The sequence below is a fragment of the Sinocyclocheilus grahami genome, unplaced genomic scaffold (genome assembly GCF_001515645.1).
Source record: "Sinocyclocheilus grahami isolate Dianchi unplaced genomic scaffold, SAMN03320097.WGS_v1.1 scaffold5.1, whole genome shotgun sequence".
Taxonomy (NCBI): Eukaryota; Metazoa; Chordata; class Actinopteri; order Cypriniformes; family Cyprinidae; genus Sinocyclocheilus; species Sinocyclocheilus grahami.
Window position 1 is genome coordinate 2185265 of NW_015505184.1, and position 20741 is coordinate 2206005.

General features: G+C 35.7%; 5 protein-coding genes across 6 annotated transcripts; 3 read left to right on the forward strand and 2 right to left on the reverse strand.

The window, feature by feature from the left end:
• Positions 1-1575: 1575 nt before the first annotated feature.
• On the reverse strand, positions 1576-3293 carry LOC107584365 (transmembrane protein 70, mitochondrial-like). The gene is made up of 3 exons (XM_016270946.1): positions 2901-3293; positions 2233-2332; positions 1576-2142 (listed from the first exon to the last, which is right to left on the reverse strand). Exons 1-3 carry the CDS (start codon positions 3183-3185, stop codon positions 1697-1699), a joined length of 831 nt encoding a protein of 276 aa, XP_016126432.1. The 5' UTR covers positions 3186-3293; the 3' UTR covers positions 1576-1696.
• Positions 3294-3378: 85 nt separating this feature from the next.
• LOC107584372 (transcription elongation factor B polypeptide 1) lies at positions 3379-4936 on the forward strand. The gene is made up of 4 exons (XM_016270959.1): positions 3379-3477; positions 3853-3881; positions 4087-4230; positions 4533-4936. Exons 2-4 carry the CDS (start codon positions 3878-3880, stop codon positions 4721-4723), a joined length of 339 nt encoding a protein of 112 aa, XP_016126445.1. The 5' UTR covers positions 3379-3477; positions 3853-3877; the 3' UTR covers positions 4724-4936.
• Positions 4937-6614: 1678 nt separating this feature from the next.
• LOC107585923 (ubiquitin-conjugating enzyme E2 W) lies at positions 6615-10547 on the forward strand. Its single transcript, XM_016273105.1, has 7 exons — positions 6615-6623; positions 7296-7355; positions 7889-7980; positions 8899-9001; positions 9095-9250; positions 9331-9406; positions 9560-10547. The coding sequence occupies exons 1-7, from the start codon at positions 6615-6617 to the stop codon at positions 9571-9573; spliced, it is 510 nt and encodes a 169-aa protein (XP_016128591.1). The 3' UTR covers positions 9574-10547.
• Positions 10548-14418: 3871 nt separating this feature from the next.
• LOC107584387 (retinol dehydrogenase 10-B) lies at positions 14419-17315 on the reverse strand. 2 transcript variants are annotated; one of them, XM_016270991.1, is made up of 6 exons: positions 16637-17315; positions 15732-15967; positions 15530-15628; positions 15302-15447; positions 15073-15204; positions 14419-14993 (listed from the first exon to the last, which is right to left on the reverse strand). In XM_016270991.1, the coding sequence occupies exons 1-6, from the start codon at positions 16908-16910 to the stop codon at positions 14870-14872; spliced, it is 1011 nt and encodes a 336-aa protein (XP_016126477.1). In that variant the 5' UTR covers positions 16911-17315; the 3' UTR covers positions 14419-14869. The 2 variants fall into 2 exon arrangements, with proteins under 2 accessions (XP_016126477.1, XP_016126468.1); XM_016270982.1 differs by having other exon boundaries at positions 16625-17315.
• Positions 17316-17391: 76 nt separating this feature from the next.
• Positions 17392-20691, forward strand: LOC107584398 (60S ribosomal protein L7-like). Its single transcript, XM_016271003.1, has 7 exons — positions 17392-17405; positions 17986-18088; positions 18206-18372; positions 18590-18727; positions 19729-19838; positions 19939-20156; positions 20642-20691. The coding sequence occupies exons 1-6, from the start codon at positions 17392-17394 to the stop codon at positions 20145-20147; spliced, it is 741 nt and encodes a 246-aa protein (XP_016126489.1). The 3' UTR covers positions 20148-20156; positions 20642-20691.
• Positions 20692-20741: the final 50 nt, after the last annotated feature.

Consider the following 20741-nt stretch of genomic DNA (forward strand, 5'->3'; position numbering starts at 1 on the left):
CTATGGGGATAGTTCAGCAGCCTTCGCCAAGTTTATTCCTAATATGTCCATATTTTCCTGTACATGTGGCCATTTTATATAACACATATTCTTGGCCAAAATCCTATATGTATGTCATCTATATCCTCATTGGTTAAAGGGTTGAAACTCCCCTCGACATATGCCTAAATAATATCTTTGTATCTATGAATAAAGCTGAAGTATTGAGAATACAATTTGATGTGTGTTTTCTTGCTTCCCAGCCGTTATACACTTTAAGGGACTGAGAATTTTCCAGGTGGCAAAGAGAATCTATAGGGACCTTTGTTAATTACTGACAGAAACTTAATCTCTGGACAAGAAAAATGTGTTATATATAAAGAAAGTGTTGTGACAGAATTTTTCTATATATTTTACCTGTCAGATTTGCTATAGGTTAGTAATATTAACTTATAATGGAAAAGACAAGCCATTACTGTTGATCACTCACCTTCGGTCCATAATATTTTCTCACATAAATTGGAACTGTATCATGAAGTGTTTCTAAAACATGAATGTGGTCTCAGTGAGATGCATTAATACACAGCTGAACCACTATGTTTTAATGTAGTAAAACAGTCTGATATGTACCTCCTTTGATGATGTCACATATCTTAAGATCTTCACAAGGAACATCCGGCTGCACCTGATCCAACCACAGCTGATCTTTGTAGTAAATAAGAGCATGAAATCCCATACGTCTGATTGTGAACACTGAATGACAAAAGTCAAATAAACAATCATTTAAAAACGGAATTAATAGAAATAATAAATTATATCGATGATAATATTAATAATAATTATTATTAGTATTATTATAAAATTATTAGATGTAATTATTATTATAAATAGTATATAGGTAGTGAATCTTGAAGCTTGACTCCTATGGGCAGCCTCCGCATTCTAAGAAGACAGCCTTTGTGATAATCTAAATGATAAATTATTTGTAAAACTAGTTATAAGTAATAGTCTTGTTTCCCTATGTAAACATCTGTGAAAACATCTTTCTTTTGCTGAAAATGATTTGAACCACATAGTCTCTAAGCTGAAATACTAATACAGCCTTTGAATAGATCAAACAGAATAATTCAGCAATTAGTGTTGTATAACAGCAAATGAACAAATATGTTATTCAACTCACTATACTCACTGTACCAAAAGCTAACTTGCTCTGAGGAGCAGAATAACCTTCTCTCTGAAAAGACAGAGGACACACAAGGCAATCCCACAATATAAAAAATAAAAACTGAAGCATACAAAAACATCATAATAATTTTTTGTGAATAAAACTAGTAGATAAATATCTCTCTGTCTGAAATAACTAATAAATACTTGTCCGAAATTATTATAAAGTGTCAGAGTAATGCACTGCATTACTGTGAAACTTCCCCTTTAGATAGAGAGGTCACTGGATTTCCCCCTATAAATAGCACTGGATGTGAGAATAAGGAACTACTAGAAAATAGAAGTCAGACCATAAAATTAAATAATGAAACAAGCAAGGAATTTAGAGAGGGAGAGCAGATGGTAAATATGAATTTTCATTTATTTATTGTTGCATCACAACTATACTGGATGACATGCCAGCCTGCCAATATTTAATACATTACAGTAGTCCATGATGATGAAAATACATTTTGGGTGTCCACGAACACTGGACAGATTTAGCTCGGACAAGTTAACATTTATCTGGATTGTTCAAGTCATCTGTGTCAAAAGAGAAGGGCCGGTCGTAACCCATGAGGTGGTTGTAGTCGTGGGGCAGAGGAAAAAGCATTGGGTTAACCAGCATCGAGTGTTTCTTGGCATAAAAACTGGTGAACATCCGACTGACATGGGGGATAACGACATGGCTCTGATGGAACACAGTCCGTTTCTCCACTAGAAGAGCGCTGTAAGTGATGGCCGTGTACATGTCTGTCTCCTTGTTGTGGTACAGACGAACTACATAGCCTTTGGTGATCAAGTGGAGGAGAACAGGTGTCATAAATGTGAAGAAACCTATAATGCCACAAAACGCCACCTGCAGTGCCAAGCTGTTTACACCAATGCCTGTTTTCATGAGGACATATGGCATCACACAGAGACTAAACATGCTGCTGGAGTAGGAGAAAAACTTCACACCTACAACAAGAGCAAATTCAACTCATTAGATTCTTTTAGAGGTATTTTACAAGTATAAATACTGTATGTTCTATATGCCAGGTCATTTACCAAGGACAGCTTTTCCCAGGGTGCCCGTGTAGATCAATTCTCCATCTTTGGGCTGGACTGGTAAGGGTTTATACCATCTAACAGCACAATATGGCAGAACCTACAAACATTCAAATCTATTAAGAGTAGCACTTCTGAAAAAAAAAACACTTCTCAATAAAGTGCAGCTGCTTTTTTTTTCAGATTTTAAATTACAATTTTTAGATTGTTTAATAATTTTTTTCTTAGAATAAAATGAACGCACTTGTATTTTGAAACATAAAGTGCATTTTTAAAAGCTGCAAATGTTAAGCTTTTCGAGCACAATAAATATAATGTCAGAATAATTTTTTAAAAAATAGCACCTAAATAGATCACGTGGATGTACATTTTCTTACATTTACATTTGATTTGTTTTTACATTTTCTTGTTATGTGTTTATACAGGACAGGACCATTTCAATTTTTTTAAATTATTTTATATAATAAAAATGGGTAAAATACATAAATAAAATAATGTAAAGCAAAATCAAAAAAATACTAAACGTATTTTATGTTTTTGGACCCTGCAAATCTTTTTGTCCAGTCAGCCGTCTCGGTATGGACACAGTCTACATAAACAATTGTACAATGTACAGAAAGGTTAACATCAAATGGCATATTTGGTAGTCTTCTACTAGGTAACGTTACCTTTTTTGCATGGACTTTCAAAAATGACCTTCGGTTCTCATGCAGCAAATGTTCCTGCCTTCTTAAGAGTAGAGCATGAGTGTGGCAAATATTCCTATTGTTGTGTAATGTCGGACGAACAGCAACTTGGAGGTTTCTGATGATCTGTTGCTGGGGTTTTGACAGACGCCGAAACCCCTGCAAAATCCCAAGCTGATACATTTTTTCATGTGTAGTTTTTCCACTTCCTCCGACAGCAACAGCAAGACCACTAAACACCGGAAGCAATTTGGTTTGTGAGCACATATGCAGTCCATCTAAAGATGGGCTACTCAAAAACCTCACCGGTGTGAAGAGGTATATGTCGTACACATTACACTTGAAAGATACTTCAACCGAAAACACGCAATTCTTATGTGTTATTAATTATTAACACATATTGAGGACGACTCTTATTTTGTAATATTTAACGGAAGTGCGTCGATTCTCTGCCGAACAAATGTTTCCTGTTGTCGGCAGTGACAGCAGAAGAAGCAGTAGCCAGAAGCTTGGAGTGAAAACTGATAATCATTTCTCTGACCAGCTCGATCTTAGTTAGGTGAGACGTTATATCGTGTATTTAATTATGCCTATTTAATCTTGATTCGTGCGAATGCTGTCTACTGCAATATTTATGGAAAAATACGATTTGTACGCTGTGCAGCTAACTGACAAGTTAACTCATTGCCTATGATTTATTGTAGTGCATGCATGGCCCAGACTTTCACAGGACTAGTGGAGCTGTTTTATTTTTGTGCCAAATGTCAATATAAATAACCGTTATTTTTCAATATAAAGTAGATTACATATATATTTGGTTCTTGGCAAGCATTTTCATGAACATCTGTATATGCTGTTACTAACGTTGCATTATATTTTTTGTGGGGTTACTTTCTGTTAATTTAAACCTGTGTTTTTCGCTATAATATTTCAGAGACTGACAAGGAAAGGTGGTAAAAATGGGTAAGATATTTTAAGCTTTTGTAAACAAATTAATAAAGTACTTATCCTGGACCAGTGGACCTAGTGAGTTTGTGTTATTGTGAGAATAAACCATGTGGTACTTTTAAAATCCATTTCTTAGATTAAAGGATGTAAATACTGTTTTTTTCCCCTGCATGATATTATGTTGGTGGCTTGAGCGTATGATCAAATGAATACATTTTAGATGGAGAAGAAAAAACTTATGGTGGATGTGAAGGGCCAGATGCCATGTATGTGAAATTGATCTCCTCTGATGGCCATGAGTTTATCGTGAAGAGAGAACATGCTCTGACGTCTGGAACAATCAAAGCTATGCTTAGTGGACCTGGTGAGCATTTGTTGAAAAAGAAATGAATAACAGTGGATTGCGTTAATTTAAATTACATCTATCTCTATTTTCTTAGATTTTAAATAAGTGCTGCATTGTTTATTTAGTATTATATATTTTTTATTATTGTTTTCCTTCTACTGTAGGATCCTTACTGACTTTTGCCCAACAGTAGTTATTCCACATTCTCTGTATTTCTTTATATTTGATGTTTTACGTATTGTAAGTGTGTAATTTTTCTTTTTTTGTGTTAATATTAATAAAGCATTAACGTGCTAGTAACATAGTTTTGTCTTTTTCAGGCCAGTTTGCTGAGAATGAAACAAATGAGGTCAACTTTCGAGAGATCCCATCTCACGTTCTTTCTAAAGTGTGCATGTACTTTACATATAAAGTCCGCTATACTAATAGTTCAACAGAAATCCCAGAATTTCCTATTGCCCCAGAGATAGCGCTGGAGCTTCTGATGGCTGCAAACTTCTTAGATTGTTAAACATAAAAAAGAAACACTCATATACACGTCTGGATGCAGAATAAACATGAAAAGCAAAATATCATTGGTTTATTTTATTGCTTTAATACATTTAGGTTTGCAAACAGAGATCTGGTGTGCTGAATTAGAAGTATAACTGTGTTTGGTCATTTTGTTATATTAACCTGTAATTTTCCCCCCTGTTTTTTTTTTAATTAGTGGATATCTAAGTTATTTTGATTTTTGATTTTATTTTAAGCTTTGACCCAGTATTAACTTGATAATTTATGTATTGCAAAATAAAAATGCATGAAGTGATGCTCTCATATTAAATATTTTAATGATTAGAGTCAACCTGACAGACATGTAATTTTATAAAGTATTTGTTTGTGTTAACAAGTAAAAAATTCAGTTGAAATAGATTTGTTATACCTTTTCTGCATGTAGACTCATCAGACAAAATCTTGTAATTGTCCGCAGTAGTCATTCATCAGTTGTTTAATGAATAAAATCAGCTGTTATTGAAAATCTTTTGTTAATTTTTTTCTGCTTTGTGAATTACATATGTGCACGTAACCCTGGGATAGTTCACCCAAAATGAAAATTCTGTCGTCCTTTACTCACAAGTTGTTCCAAACCTGTATGAATGTATTTCCTCTATAGAGCACAAAAGAAGATATTTTGAAGAATGTGGGTAACCAAACAGAATTGTGTGTATTGAATTTCCCCCCCCCTTTTTTGCAAAAATGTCAACAATTCTGTGTTTTTCTGTCAATATGGGGTGCTGTGTGTTCATTAATGAGGAAAAAAAATTTACTTAAATGATTTTAGCAAATGGCTGCAATATAACAAAGAGTGAAAAATTTAAGGGGGTCTGAATACTTTCCGTACCCACTGTATATATATATATATAGACAATTAAATGTATAAAATATTGCATTCAAACATTTTATGTTTTAAATATATAATTTATTATTGGTCACTACAATGGTGTGATAATTTTGTATATTTCCTTTAATGCTTTCGTCTTTCTACTGTTCACATTTAGCTGTGTTACTTGGCAGGGCCCTGTGACAACTTATTTATCCCATATAGCGGGGCACGTTGTCACAAAATGTCAATTAACTTTTTTTTCTGCTATAACGGAGAAAATTAATTGATTCAAATTAAATACCTAAAGGGAAATTGACTCATAAAAATAAAACCACCCTGAGTAATATTTACTGAAGAAAATAGTGTGGCAAACAAGCGCAGTCTGATGCCTAATTCGGTTAATTAGCACATAACGTTACAATACAATTGTTTTGTATTTTCTTGCGTAAAAAAAGAGGATTTTTAGAGTATTTGGGCTTGTATAAGTGGATGTTAGCATGTTCACTATGGAGGACGAAACCTGCAAAAATAATAAATAAATATATACGCAAATAAATAAATGTCTGTATAAATACACAAATTATTGTTTAAATACATATAGAAATAATTAAACCTGATTAAAGCAGGCAAATAAATCAAATAAATTGGTGGACAAATGGAAAATGAAATGCTAAACTCATCCTATTTATTTTCCTTTGATCACTCATTTATTTCTGAATGTAGTTCCACATTTATTTTTCCTCTGTGCAACATGCTAATGAGAGGGTGTCAACCATGGACTTGGTCGGGTCTTGTGATAGCAGGGCGCGTGGCTTTCCCGCTGACAGGAGATGCATGGTATAAATCCAGTATAGCCTAGTAAAGTCACTTTTGCCATTCAACAGAGCAAGATACATAGAAAAACTGAGCTGTATTGTCCGTACAATATCTGTGACTTTACAGGCGACCCAAAGAAATGGCCAGAGGTGTCATTTCCTGACGTCATTTTTTGTAACCCGATTGAGTCTCCAGCTAGAGACAACTGTAATATCAGTATCCCATGGTCATCGTAAGATGACTGGTATGAAGTGGTTTTATCGAGGAACAGACAGTTTTTTCCCATTAGTTATCAGAACAGAAAATACAGGTGACAAAAGTATCTTTTAAAAAAATCATTAAGCAAATAACGGTTCAGTATTGCAATTAAGAGATATGTAAGCATTAATATTTTACACTGGCCACTTAAAATCTTTTATAATTGAGCTCTCTCATGATTATAACTACAAAACTAACCCTATGAAAAAGTGTAAGATAATAATCAGTCCCCTTGAAATTAATACGCATACGCAGGCAAACGCTCAAGCGCATCACACACGATCCGCCTACTCTTGCATAATTGACACCCTCTCATTAGCATATTGCGCAGAGGGGAAAAAAATGGAACTACATTCAGAAATAAATGAGTGATCAAAGGAAAATAGTTAGGATGAGTTTAGCATTTCCTTTAATTTATACTATTTATTTGCCTGCTTTCATTACATGTATAATTATTTATTTATGTATTTAAACAAGAATACGTGTATTTGTGCACACATTTATTTATTTATTTGTGTATTTATTTATTTATTGTTTTTGCAGGTTTCGTCCTCCATAGTTCACCTGTAGTACCTCCCCTAAACATTGTTGCAAACTGTGTTAATGTTGTTGCATTGCGGTTCCGTGAAAAAAAAACCCTGATCAGACGTCATTCGGCCAATCGCCTGCCTCTCTACTGGGGCTTTCCATCATGGCGTCTATGCAGGTGAGTATAACATACAAGCAACTATTTTCAAATAAGGATATAAATAATTTTTCACACATAGCTGTGACACGTTCCGGGTTTTGTCCAGTGTCCCTGCCAGTGCTAATCTGAACCCAGGACAGTCAGCTGTTTCACTTGTACGCACATTTGTTTACTTTGTAAGCTAACGTTCAGTCAGTCTGACAACCCAGCAAACTCTGTGCTGTCACATCACATACTGCTGTGGAGGTAGAAGACGATACGTATAAAGAGATGTGAAACGGGAATTATGTAGCAGAGTTCTTCCGAAGCTGTAAATAATGGTGTTGAATCGCTAGCTTCTATAGCAATGCAACTCGTTTGATTGACTAGCTCGCTGTTAGCAGTCTGTTTGCTAATTGTATTTTTCAGTACTTTTCGGACAATAGGATTTAATTAAGGGGAAGTGTTTAAAATTATACACTTTGTATTAAAATGATGAATTATGATGTAATGAGGGCTGTCCTGTTTTTACTTTGAGGCATCCCTTAAATCAAGTTATTTTCTCTTTTCAGAAGCGATTACAAAAGGAATTGTTGGCATTGCAAAGTGATCCACCTCCTGGAATGACACTTAATGAGAGAAGTGTGCAGAACACAATCACTGAGTACGTTCTGAGATGTGTAAAGATGCAAGATCGAGCAGTGAAGCTGGGTTATATTTTGACAACCTGCAACCTTTCCTTAAAGTTGCCATGCCATGAAAATGCATGTATTTTCTAAATTCATGTAATAGATTTATTTGTGAACAATTTTTCCATCCTTTTTAAAAAAAAATTTTTAATGTTTTGACCTCATAATGTTTAATCAGTATGTCAACCGGATCTTCCAGTAAAAATGACAGAAGTGTGAAGTATGTGGACTTCTCCAAAATGTAATCATCTTAAACTCCGCTTTTTTAAGCCCAGGATTATCTTCCTTCACTTCTGAGTACTAAAGCACTACTTCAGTTTCATTTACTCCCCCTTATGTCATTGCGAACTTATGATACTTTATTTCATCTTTGAAACACAAATGAAGATATATTTGAATGAAATCTGAGAGATTTCTGTCCATGTAACCAAAACGTTTACTAGTAAAAAAAAAAAAAAGTTTATAAAGAGATTGTAAATGTTATCAGTATCAACGGTTTGATCCAAGTCTTTTGAAGAGACATAAACGCATTTATAATTGACATATAAATATTTATAATTTGACACATACATATAACACTTAAAAAGTAGAAAACAAATGCTTAAACATATTTGCATCACATGCATGTTTTATAACCCTTTAAAATCATTAAAAACTTGGCCGAATGGACTTTCAGTGGAGGGACAGAAATTGCCCAGGTTTCATCAAAATATAGTGTTTTGAAGATGAACGATAGTCTCATGGGTTTGGAACGGCATGAGGGTGAGTAAAGAAGATACATTTTCATTTCTGGGTAGACTAACTTTAATCTATTTAAGTTTCTGTACTGAATGGGCTAATAAGCAAGGAATCAGTGATTGTATTCTCATTTACACAACTTTGTGTTTGTCCAGGTGGTTGATAGATATGGAAGGTGCTCCAGGTACTCTCTATGAAGGAGAGAAGTTTCAGCTCCTCTTCAAATTCAGTAGTCGATATCCTTTTGATTCACCTCAGGTAAAGTCTGAATCTTTTAAAATATGTTGGTGTTTTTTTTTTTTGCCTACGTGAAAAAGCTGAATGCTTGTTGCTAATATATATTGTTTCTAGGTAATGTTCACTGGAGAAAATATACCTGTCCATCCGCACGTCTATAGCAACGGTCACATTTGTCTATCTATTTTAACGGAGGACTGGTCACCAGCTCTGTCTGTGCAATCTGTTTGTTTAAGCATTATTAGCATGCTTTCAAGCTGCAAAGAAAAGGTACATTTAGCCTTTTAATTCACCAAATTGGGGAAGGTTAATGAAATTCATTTATTACGGTTTTTGCTTTTGCTTTCCAGCGACGTCCTCCAGATAACTCCTTTTATGTAAAGACATGTAATAAGAATCCAAAGAAAACCAAGTGGTGGTATCATGGTGAGTGTATCCCGTTATTTTCTATAAAACTTATTTTCATGCGAGTTATTTTAGTCAGAAATTTTAGTGTCTGACCAAAGTTCAAATCACTTTGTTTGCTTTGCTCTCTCTGCATGCTAAATTCATGTCTTCGTCTTTTGTTTTGTTTTTCAGATGATACATGCTAGTATCCACATCGTTTTGATATATAAACAGACTTTTCCAAGTACATCAAGTACTTTATGATGCAGTCTTTGGGATAAGACTGAACCAGCAGACCCTGGAATGGTGATTTATGTATGGATTAGGCGTACACTTCTGCTAACTAGAAATAGTGCTGAAAAACTGCAGGAATGTAACCCACCCGGCAAGTATATTCTGATGGAAGCAAGATGTGGAGCTTTTTTTTAATGTTTGATTTACGTTGTATTGTTTTCTTTCATAAGCCTCTAAGGGTTTGCACCGATTGTGCAATAATAGCTTCAATGTAGGTTTTGAATAAAAGGAAAGTGCAAATCAGAAAACCAGCTACTGTAATGGATCAGTCATCAAATGCAGAGACAGATGTCTATTCTTGCTTGGTTATGCACTGTGAAATTTGAACAGGGCACATTTTTACATGTATTTTATGTAATATTTTAGCTGTATATTTTAAAACCATAGTTTCTTTAAAACATAAGCCATTTTAAGTTGAATATTGTGGGTGTGGTGTATAGTACTATTCTGATAAATGTCATATTTACGGATATGTACAGATTTAATGCAGGGTGTTGATCATACGACATGATCTTAAAGGGTATTTGGAATTACACAAATGCTTTATGGGTTAGGATTCAAGCACTGGTTTTATAGATGGACCCCCATTTTGTGTAGTTAAAACAAGAGATAACTTTACGCATAATCACTTGATCTTTTATGTAAAGCTCTGTCTAGTAATATTAAAATTGTCTGTTTGATTTCATGATTTATCCTACTCTACTGTGCTGGGAAAGGTTCTTTTAAAAAGATGAATTTTCCATGCCGTTAGCATTAGAAAAAGTAAAGTATGTCTTCATTGTTTTGTTAAAACTTTATTTAACTTTATTTAAAAGAAATGTTCTTATTAAAGTAATATATTTTGAAATGCTGTCATGTATTTCAATTAGACTATTTTATAAATGTATGTTGTGTGGCTTCAAATATTGTTTGAGTTCTGAAGTTATCCTCAAAACTGTCGGACTCTGATGGTATACAAACAGTGTGTTTTATAGAAATCAGTCGTCAATAACACACACCACCATTAATGCTAGGTTGTGATTGAATGCTGATCTGTCCACTAGAGGGAAGCACAGTAATGTAAACACGTTCACAATAATTTGTTGCAGGCATAGCAGCAAACTACTAAACTACTGTTCAAAAGTCTATAGGGTTGGATTTTTTTAATGCAAGGCTGAATTTATTTGATCAAAAATACAGTAAAAACAGTAATATTGTGAAATATTACCATTTAAAATAACAGGTTTTTTTTATTTTAATACATTTAAATGTATACGTTTATTCCTGTGATGGCAGAGCTGAATTTTCAGCAGCGATTACTCCAGTCTTCAGTGTCACATGATCCTTTAGAAATCATTCTAATATGCAGATTTGGAGCTTAGGTAACATTTCTTATTATTAATGTTGAGAACGGTTGTACTGCTTAATATTTTTGTGAAAACCGTGATATGTCCATGATGAATAGAAAGTAACATTGTAAGTCTACCTTTTACCAATTTAATGGATCATTGCTGAATGAAAGTATTAATTTCTAATATATATATATATAAGGTCTAGTTCTGTTATAACAATAATACTATTTCTAAAAAAAAAATGGTATCAGAACATTTAATGTGTTGACAGTATTAAGGTTAAACCATTAAGAGCATAGTAATAGTATAATTGTTGCGCATTTTACTATGTATTTTTGTGTATTATGTGCTTTGAATGAGAAATGAAGGCCAGTAAAATAGGGCCTGTGTAATTTGGAATACTAAAGGGTATTCCAGATAATTATTTTCGTATTATTTTATAATAATTATTATTAAATTAAGAATAAAGCTACAAGAAGTTGTAACAGTAGTTACGATGTGATCAGCAGGGGTAAACCAGTCATCAAGAATGATTCTTACTATTTTTGCAGTGTGTTTAACTGTCTAGATGTATGTTTTCTCAGTGAATCATCTATTCAGAACTAATGGCAGTGAGCCATGTTATAAAAAAGTAGTCTGGAATGTTTATACAGATGTGATTCCAAAGTCCTCTGACTGATGAATACCACAATCATCGGAATTTTCTCCTCCGTCAGACGGAAATCCTCTGGAGTAAGAATGCTAGGATCTTCCTCATGGGATATCTGTTCTCTTGAAATGTGTCTGTGACATCACTGTTACGGCAATGTAATGGTATCATCCAAATGAGCATGGTGTGGGAGTGGGTGTCATTTCCTGGTAAAGGGAATGGGATTGACTGTGTATCAGTAATCTCTCATGCTTGTTCATTTTCAAGGACGTTAACAGGCCAAGGCTAAACCTGTTAGTCAGAGGGTCTAGATTAGGGGGAGCCCCACGCAGGGAAGCTGTCGACTTTTCATGGCTCATTGTAATTGAGTTACCAAACCAACATTACTGAGATAACAGGGCAGTGATGCAATGACTCTGATATAAACTGAAATTTAGTTTTTCCTTTTGATAAAACAATCTGCAAATATAACAATTAGCAGGAAAGTTAAAGTTTAGTTTAGTAATTTGATGATAACCAAACATAGCTGAAAGTAAGTTGTTCCTTAAAATTACCCACTGTATATCAAGAGCTATAGAATGTATAATTGATAGAGGTTCAGATATATAACTTGTCAAATGTAAACTACAGTCTCTCTCGAAGCAATTCTTGGTGAAGCAAAATAATTGTCAGTGGATAATTAATAACTGATACTACAGATTCCAGTGAAAGCACATCACAAACACCTGACAATGGGCTGCTACACATCAACCATTCTTTCTTTTATGCTTTCATCTCTAATGAGGAATATGCTGCATACTTTTTGAGTTTGTACAAGGGGCCTCACTTGCCTCAGTTAAGGTCAATGTTCATGATTCAACAACAAGAAAGAGGCTGGGCAAAAACGGCATCCATGGGAGAGATCAGAATCAGAAGAGCTTTATTACCAAGTATGTTTACACACACAAGGAATTTGACTTGACGACAGGAGCTTCCAGTGCAGAAGAAAGTACAAACGTAGTGCAGCCATACATGGGAATAACACAGTAGGGATGTAATATAACACTAATATAATAAAAGAAAAATTGAATAATGTACTATATACAGAAATAGAAGTATAGGAGAAAAATTTATTGTTTAGATAAATGTACAGATATGTTTATTAGTGTGCAGATATGTTATTTACAAAGTGTGCAGTTTAATATAAATATAACTGTTAGTTGTGATAGACGATGTATAATTATGAAAGATTAATTGTCCAGACTGAATATAGCCTGTGAGGAAAAAACTGTTCTTGTGCCTGGCTGATCTGGTGGTCAGTGCTCTGTAGCGCCGACCAGAAGGCAGAGTGGGCTGGGTGTGAGGGGCCCAAGGTGATTATTATTATTTTTTTTTTAGCCCTTTTCCTCACTCTGGAGATGTTCCAAGGCAAAAGCCACTGCTGACCAAAAAGAACACACAGGCTCGTCTCTCATTTGCCAAAATTTATCTTGATTATCCCCAAGACTTTTGGGCAAATATTCTGTGGACTGATGAGACAAAAGTTGAACTTTTTGGAAGGTGTGTGTGTCCCGTTACATCTGGCGTAAAACCAACACAGCATTTCATAAAAAGAACACCATACCAACAGTCAAACACGGTGGTGGTAGTGTGATGATCTGGGACTGCTTTGCACCTTCAGGACCTGGACGACTTGCCATAACTGATGGAACCATGAATTCTGCACTCTATCAGAAAATCCTGAAGGAGAATGTCCGGCCATCAGTTTGTGACCTCAAGCTCAAGCGCACTTGGGTTATGCAGCAGGACAATGATCCCAAACACACCAGCAAGTTCACCTCTGAATGGCTCAAGAAAAACTAAATTAAGGTTTTGGAGTGGCCAAATCAAAGTTCGGACTTAAATCCGATTGAGATGCTTAAACAGTCCATTCATGCTCGAAAACCCTCCAATGTGGCTGAATTAAAACAATTCTGCAAAGAAGAGTGGGCCAAAATTCCTCCACAGCGATGTGAAAGACTCATTGCCAGTTATCGCAAACACTTGATTGCAGTTGTTGCTGCAAAGCGTGGCACAACCATTTATTAGATTTAGGGGGCAATTACTTTTTCACGTAGGGCCAGGCAGGTTTGGACAGCTTTTTTCCTTAATAAAATAAATAACATTTAAAAAATGCATTTTGTATTTACTTGCATTATCTTTGTGTAATATTAAAATTAGTTTGATGATCTGAATCTTTTAAGTGACAAATATGCAAAAAAAATTTAAAAACAGGAAGGGGGCCAACACTTTTTCACACCACTGTACATTTAAATCAGCATTTATTAATTTCATTCTCTTATATCAGCAAGGTTTCCTCTGCATTATTTTTTTTCCCCTGAAAATGCACATTAAAAATGTGGGTCCTTTCCCTAAGAAGCCCAATCATTGTTAAAACTTCATGCGTGTTCAGTTACATATTTTCAGATGTATTTTATACACATCTCATATCCTCACCTGACTATTTAATTTATATAGCTGAAAGTAAATGTATAATATACTTTTACTGCTTTGTGCGTTCAACTGACCTCAAAGATAATTTATTAACAAGGTATATTATCACAGATTATAGCTGTTAAATGCTTTGGAATGTTTCTTGCCGTTGAATGCATAAAGAAATGGGATGTACCATTCAAAGAGGAGAAATTATGGATTTCAAGCATGGATTTAACCTCCACCTTGTTTGGAAAGCTGCTCTAAAAATAGAACTTTTAACCAGAAAACAAATCACCTTTTCCATCACTTAGCATTAGGGGAAAAGAAAACTGTACATGATTAGTTTAAAGGCCGTTTATTCAACAATAAGCACCTGTGGCAATTTCTGCTAATCTTTTGCTTTAATCATTGGTGTTCTCCCAAATCATCAACACATCAGGACCGCAAAGGCAACAAGAGGAAATACTTTCATTACATAGCGCATTTCATAGAGTTATTAGGAGGATAAAACCTCTAAAGTGACAAACTCTTGGAATGTTGAGAGGAAAGCAACAATACTTGACAAATAAAATGTGAATCTAGGCCTTAAGCAACCTTACAGTATCACACAGCATTTCATAATTAAAGCTAATCGCTACATAGTGTTCTAGATTTGAAATTATTGCAACCTCACAGTTGACAGCAAAATGCCATCTGAAAAAAATTCAATGTACAGCTTTCAGCGTTCCAGAGGAACTAACACAGAATGTAGCAGCGTTGCTCAGTCAGAACCAGTTAGATTCCAGTCTTTGATTCATTGTTGTTTGTGGACTCCTTGCGTTGAGCCAGAAAGGGGTACATGCATTTATCAGCCCCGATAAATCTGTACATGCACACAATGGCATCAAATGGCAAAACACTGCAAAATATGAGAGATTGAAGACCATTATAAATAGATTAAATAAAACAAGAATATTCAAGTTATGACATTCATTTACGTTTTCATGAAGGTGACCATGTACATGACTCGTGGCGTGCAGATCATTGGTTGGTCTGTTAGTATGGCTCTCATGGCCTGTTTGACACAGTACTCCGGCTTTAGCGGTGGAAACAATGGTGCCATTTCTTTCCTGTTTAAAAAAGATAAAAGATTGTAAGAGAACAATTAAATTAATCAAAATTAGAACATGAGAATTAAATTAAGGATCTGCAGTAAAAACCACAAACCTAATTTTGCAGCCGCTGAACATGCCAGTGTCAACTAAAAAAGGACAGACAAGCGTCATCTTTATTCCATCCTTATCAGCCGCTTTCAATTCATGGCTCAAAGACTCATGGAAGCCTATGGCTCCAAACTTGCTCGCACAATAGTCCTACAATGAAAAGGAGAACGGTGCCTTTGTAACATACTGTGGTACATTGTACTGGATAGAAGGAAAAGTGAGCATTTCTTACCTCAACACCAGCAGTGGTGAACAAGCCCAATGAGCTAGCTACAGTTACAATGTGTCCGTGATTCAGCTCAAGCATCTTGGGAAGGAAAGCCTTTGCAGTCTGTGAATATAAACATTTACAGAATCAGATGAACACAAGATGTGAAAAGAGAAGACTCTGCAAAACTTGACATTAATGGTGTTGATTTAAGCCATATACTGACCCAGAAGTGAGCATGGCAGTTGACCATCATAGTCCTCTCGATAAGCTCATCAGGGCACTCGAGAAGATGACGTCCTGACACAACTCCAGCATTATTGATCAACAGGTCAATGTTGCCCACATCTTTGCGCACCTTCTCTGCGGTCGAATACACACTCTCGCGTTTACTGACGTCACAAACATATGTGTAAACTTTCGGCTGGAACAGAGGCAACTCTTGAACACTATCAGAAGACCCTTTAAAAAGAAAAAGATTACGTAAGAGTATTGCACATTTTTACCCGTTTAAATCTGTTTTATCCCATTTAATCCCAGAAATAATTACATTTTGATTTTGAAGGCTCTGAAAGGGTTGTTGACGTATTTAACACAGTTGTCAAAAACCACAAAATTCGAACAAAATTGTTAACTTGCTATTTTTTGGGTCTTAACTGACCAACTGAGGAAATATCTGTAAATTCCTATAAATTATCATTAATAAAACACAAAGTCTTTAAAAACTTTCTGCTTGGGTTAACTAGGGAGTACACACCTGTGTACTTTCCTGGGGAAAAAATGGGTTAAGGAAGAAAAAGAAAAAAAAGTATAATGTTAACACTTTCCAATAAGGTTTCAATTGTTATTAACTGCATTAGTAAACAGAAAAAAACATTGAAAAATTATTCTAAAGCACTCATTAATTTTTCTTAAAATTAATTTCAACATTTACTAAGACATTACTGAAATCAAACGTTGTATAGTTATTTAATGGACGTGAGCTAACATGAACTAACAATGAACAGAATGCATTTTATTAACTAACGTTGATTAACAATACGTTTATTGTACATTATTACAAATAATAATAATAAAACACATGTGAAAGACTAAAAATAGGGAGAAATGGTCGTTTACTTTTAAACTCACCAGCGGAGGGCTTCATTTCTCGGTAGATTTGACGCACAATCTCTGCGGTCTCTTCGTTGCTCTCTCGGTTGATGTCCCACAGCACAAGGGTCGCTCGTCTCCGGGCAAACTCCTGCGCAAAGAGTCGCCCGAGACCGCTTCCAGCACCGGTGATAACACACACTTGGCCCTCCACACTCTTTTCCCGTAGAGGAATAAACCATTTAGCACCGGCCAGTACGAACGACCATATTATTTTAAAAGTGACCACGAATAATTCAGTTACAATATTCATAATGTGCGCGTGCCTCTGTGTTTCCACTCGCCAAACTAAACCAATTACAGCGACGTTCAGCTCCAACAGCAAAGAAAGAAATCAAACCGCAAACGTGCTCAAAGAAACACCCTGTCGAGGCTTGGATAAAATTTGGATCTACCCATAACGGTGTAGTTTTGTGGCTCGCCAGCTCTTTAAATACTTGACTTCATAACTTTCATAACGTTTGTGTCCGCCTGCTATGCAAAGCAGTCGTAGCGTGTGCGTCATATCTAATGCACAGTTTCCAGCCTATCTACATCTCAACACAATGAATTAATTGTAAATATAACATTTTGGCGCAAGCAGAAAGTCTCTTAAAAGTAAAATCGTTATTACACTTTTATTCTTAAAATGCAGGCAATAGACCTGAAGACCTAATACATAACCGGAAGTCTGAAGGACCGCGCTTATAACACGCCACCGCGCATGCGTAGAAGCCTCTTTTACTGTAGGGATAATGGCGGGTGAAACGTAAGTTGGATACCGTGCTATTTAAATCTTTTTCCATCGATTGTAATATTGGCCATACGGTATATTCTGGAGCCTAATTGAGCAATATGTGTATATTTAAGCATTATGATGGGAAAATTGGGAGCAGCGGGGAATGATGAATCAATAAATTTGATGTGACTGTCGTATAGTCGCCTGGGTTGAATCGGCTCAGCAACGTGTGAAAAAGCAGTTGATGTAATAACATTAAAACGTGTCCGACTGAGTATTTCTGTACGTAAATACCAAAATGTGGTATTAGGTCGGGAAATACTCTTGTTCGAGCCAACATTTACTTACTGTCATTAGCTGACGGCTAACTTGAGGCAAATACATGATGCTATGCTACACACTAGTACTGGTCCTATCAATAAAAGCAGCTTAGTATTCTAAGATTATGTTGTTATATACGGTTTATTATATATGGGTTGTGTACGGTAGTTTATACGTAGTGTGCGTTTTTTTTGTTTGGTGAAATGTGACCGTTGTCATTATAGCCTGGTTTGCAGGCCTAATGTGGATACCAAGAAAATGACAAATGTGCAACTTTTTGGTTTCTCAGAAAGAAGAAGGTTCCCTCAGTCCCTGAAAGCCTCTTGAAGAGGCGACAGCGGTTTGCTGCCATCAAGGCTGTCCGTCAGAAGAAGGGGGCAGCTGACAAGAAGGTTAGTGGTTCAGACCTTACCTGCTTGCCTTGTCCTTTCCAAAGAGAGGTCAAAATGATGTTGAAAAGCATCAGCATACAGCCAGAATTGAGCATGCATCTCTTCTCATGACCATAGGCCCGCAAAGTCACCAGGAAGCTCATCTTCAAGAGAGCTGAAGCTTACCACAAGGAATATAGACAGATGTACAGGCGTGAAATCCGCATGAGCAGGATGGCTCGCAAGGCAGGCAACTACTATGTCCCAGCTGAGCCCAAACTGGCTTTTGTCGTCAGGATCAGAGGGTACATTTTCAACTTCAAATGCTGTTTTTGTTTATCTGCCGTGTTGCAGACAGATGTGACCAATTGTGGTTAATGATGTTGCTCTTTTTTCCCCGTCTTATCGACCATGGTGATTCCTCTTGAAAATAAGCCAAAGCCTCTGAAACCACCACCAATTATTAATCTTAATGAAACTCTCTTTTGAAAGTTGTTGATGAAATACCTTGTTTGTCCTCAGTATCAATGGTGTCAGCCCCAAAGTCCGCAAGGTGCTTCAGCTGCTCCGTCTCCGCCAGATCTTCAACGGTGTCTTTGTGAAGCTGAACAAGGCCTCCATCAACATGCTCCGAATTGCAGAGCCCTACATTGCCTGGGGGTACGTAAATATGATTTGGGTTGATAATGTATAAAATGTGAATGTCCATGGTGCATTTTACAGCTGTCTTATTGTTAAAGGTACAATACTGTTTGAAAGTTTGGGGTCAATGATTTGTTTTTAAAGAACTTAATAGTTATCCAGCAAGGATGTGGGGGGGTGGGGGGTGTTCACAAATGTTGAGCAGCACAACTGTTTTCAACATTGATAAATGTTTCTTGAGCACCAAATCAGCATAATAAAAAGGATTTCTGAAGGGCCATGTGATACTCAAGACTAGAGTAATTTGCTATCACTGGAATAAAATAATTTTTACAATAACATGTATGTTATAAAGTAATACTGTGAAATTTGTACAGTTTTATTGTATTTTGGATCAAATAAATGCAGCCTTTGTTAGCATGAGACTTCATTCAAAAGCATAAACTTGGCTAACCCCTAATTTTAAATGGTAGTGTATACTTGCTCAAAAATTTAAATTTCTCATGTGCTCATCTTTGTTACTCCAAACCAATTTTTTTTTCTTTTTTTTTTTTCTCTCCATTGAATGGAAAAGGTGAAGAACGTACTGGTTGCTCTTTTATATATATATATATATATAATATATAAATAATACAAGTGAATGGAAACTCTGGCTTTTAGACTCAAATGAGTGCTTTGATTTAGTCAGTGTGACATGAACATTTGACTTTAACATCAGAACGAAAGTGACCCATCAAAGGTATCATAAGTTAAATGCATTTTCTGTTTCTTGCACAGATCTGTTGTGTGGCTTCAGAAGATTTCTAATAAAGTCACTTGTCATTCTCCATTTACTTTAATTATATGGAGAAGAGTGTCCATTACCTCAATCTTTCCACTGTTGTGTTCTATGGAAGAATCATTTGGGAGGAAGACGGTTCATTTTTGGGTGAACTGCATGTCTAATGTGAAATGTGATGTGTTGTCACTTACATATACTGTCTATGCTTGCTAAAATTCCATATTGCTTTTGTTTTCAGGTACCCCAACCTTAAATCTGTGCGTGAGCTCATCTACAAGCGTGGATATGGCAAGATCAGGAAGCAGCGCATTCCACTGACAGACAACTCCCTTATCGAGAAGTCTCTTGGTAAGGACAAGCCAGTGCACACCCTAATTGAACATTAGGTATTATAGTAGTAGTTATGTTATTAGATAAAGATTTAATCACATGATTTGTATCTCTCCAGGTCGTTGCGGAATTATCTGCGTTGAGGATCTCATCCATGAGATCTACACTGTTGGAAAGAACTTCAAGTATGCAAACAACTTCCTCTGGCCGTTCAAACTGTCCTCCCCTCGTGGTGGCATGAACAAGAAGACCACCCACTTTGTTGAGGGAGGTGATGCAGGAAACCGGGAGGACCAGATCAACAGACTCGTCAGGAGGATGAACTAAGACCATTAGGTGAGCACCTGACCTCAGAAGTCTGACATTTAGTTTCATTTGCATTCAGTTTGTTCTTGCAGACCATATTGGAAATGTGTTTCAGGTTATTAGTAAATTGTAGTAAAAGTATTATTACGTAATCTGATGTGCTATCATTAATCGAGAAAAATTATTGTAGTAGAGTTGTAGTACTTTGTTCATTGTTAATTAGCATACTGTGTACTATGTGCTTGTATGTAAGCTGTTTATTGTATTTATTAATCTAAACAGTCTTTAGGCATTACTTGTATGGTAGTCATGTTCATAATTTTACTGGTTAACCACATAGTAGGGAAGTTCTGAAATTGTGCAAATTTAGAGGTTTGAATATCCTATTAAGGCCTGTTAGGAATTAGACCCATTTAAAGTAAATGTCAGGGGAGAAAAATCTTTGTGCTTATGACTAACTGCTCTTCTCAAGTCAAACTTTTAATCTACATTTTTTTTTTATTTGTCTCTTACAGGTTTTTGGAACATTTCTGCTGTTGGTCTGAGAGAAAATAAAATCATTTACTCAAACACTGGTTTTGAAATGTATTTCTTGGTATCTTTTTATTGTGTGAC

Coding starts and splice junctions, on each gene's coding strand:
- LOC107584365 (XM_016270946.1), bottom strand. CDS start 3,185: ATGTGCTCACAAACCAAATTGCTTCCGGTGTTTAGTGGTCTTGCTGTT. Junction 2,333..2,900: donor TGAAAGTCCATGCAAAAAAG/GTAACGTTACCT, acceptor GAATGTTTGTAG/GTTCTGCCATATTGTGCTGT. Junction 2,143..2,232: donor CCTGGGAAAAGCTGTCCTTG/GTAAATGACCTG, acceptor CTCTTGTTGTAG/GTGTGAAGTTTTTCTCCTAC.
- LOC107585923 (XM_016273105.1), top strand. Junction 7,356..7,888: donor CCATCATGGCGTCTATGCAG/GTGAGTATAACA, acceptor TTCTCTTTTCAG/AAGCGATTACAAAAGGAATT. Junction 7,981..8,898: donor GTGCAGAACACAATCACTGA/GTACGTTCTGAG, acceptor GTGTTTGTCCAG/GTGGTTGATAGATATGGAAG.
- LOC107584398 (XM_016271003.1), top strand. Junction 18,089..18,205: donor AGGGGGCAGCTGACAAGAAG/GTTAGTGGTTCA, acceptor TCATGACCATAG/GCCCGCAAAGTCACCAGGAA. Junction 18,373..18,589: donor TTTGTCGTCAGGATCAGAGG/GTACATTTTCAA, acceptor GTTTGTCCTCAG/TATCAATGGTGTCAGCCCCA.
- LOC107584372 (XM_016270959.1), top strand. Junction 4,231..4,532: donor AGCTATGCTTAGTGGACCTG/GTGAGCATTTGT, acceptor TGTCTTTTTCAG/GCCAGTTTGCTGAGAATGAA.
- LOC107584387 (XM_016270982.1), bottom strand. CDS start 16,910: ATGAATATTGTAACTGAATTATTCGTGGTCACTTTTAAAATAATATGG. Junction 15,968..16,624: donor CTCCGCTGGTGAGTTTAAAA/GTAAACGACCAT, acceptor TTCTTTTTAAAG/GGTCTTCTGATAGTGTTCAA. Junction 14,994..15,072: donor ATGGTCACCTTCATGAAAAC/GTAAATGAATGT, acceptor CATATTTTGCAG/TGTTTTGCCATTTGATGCCA.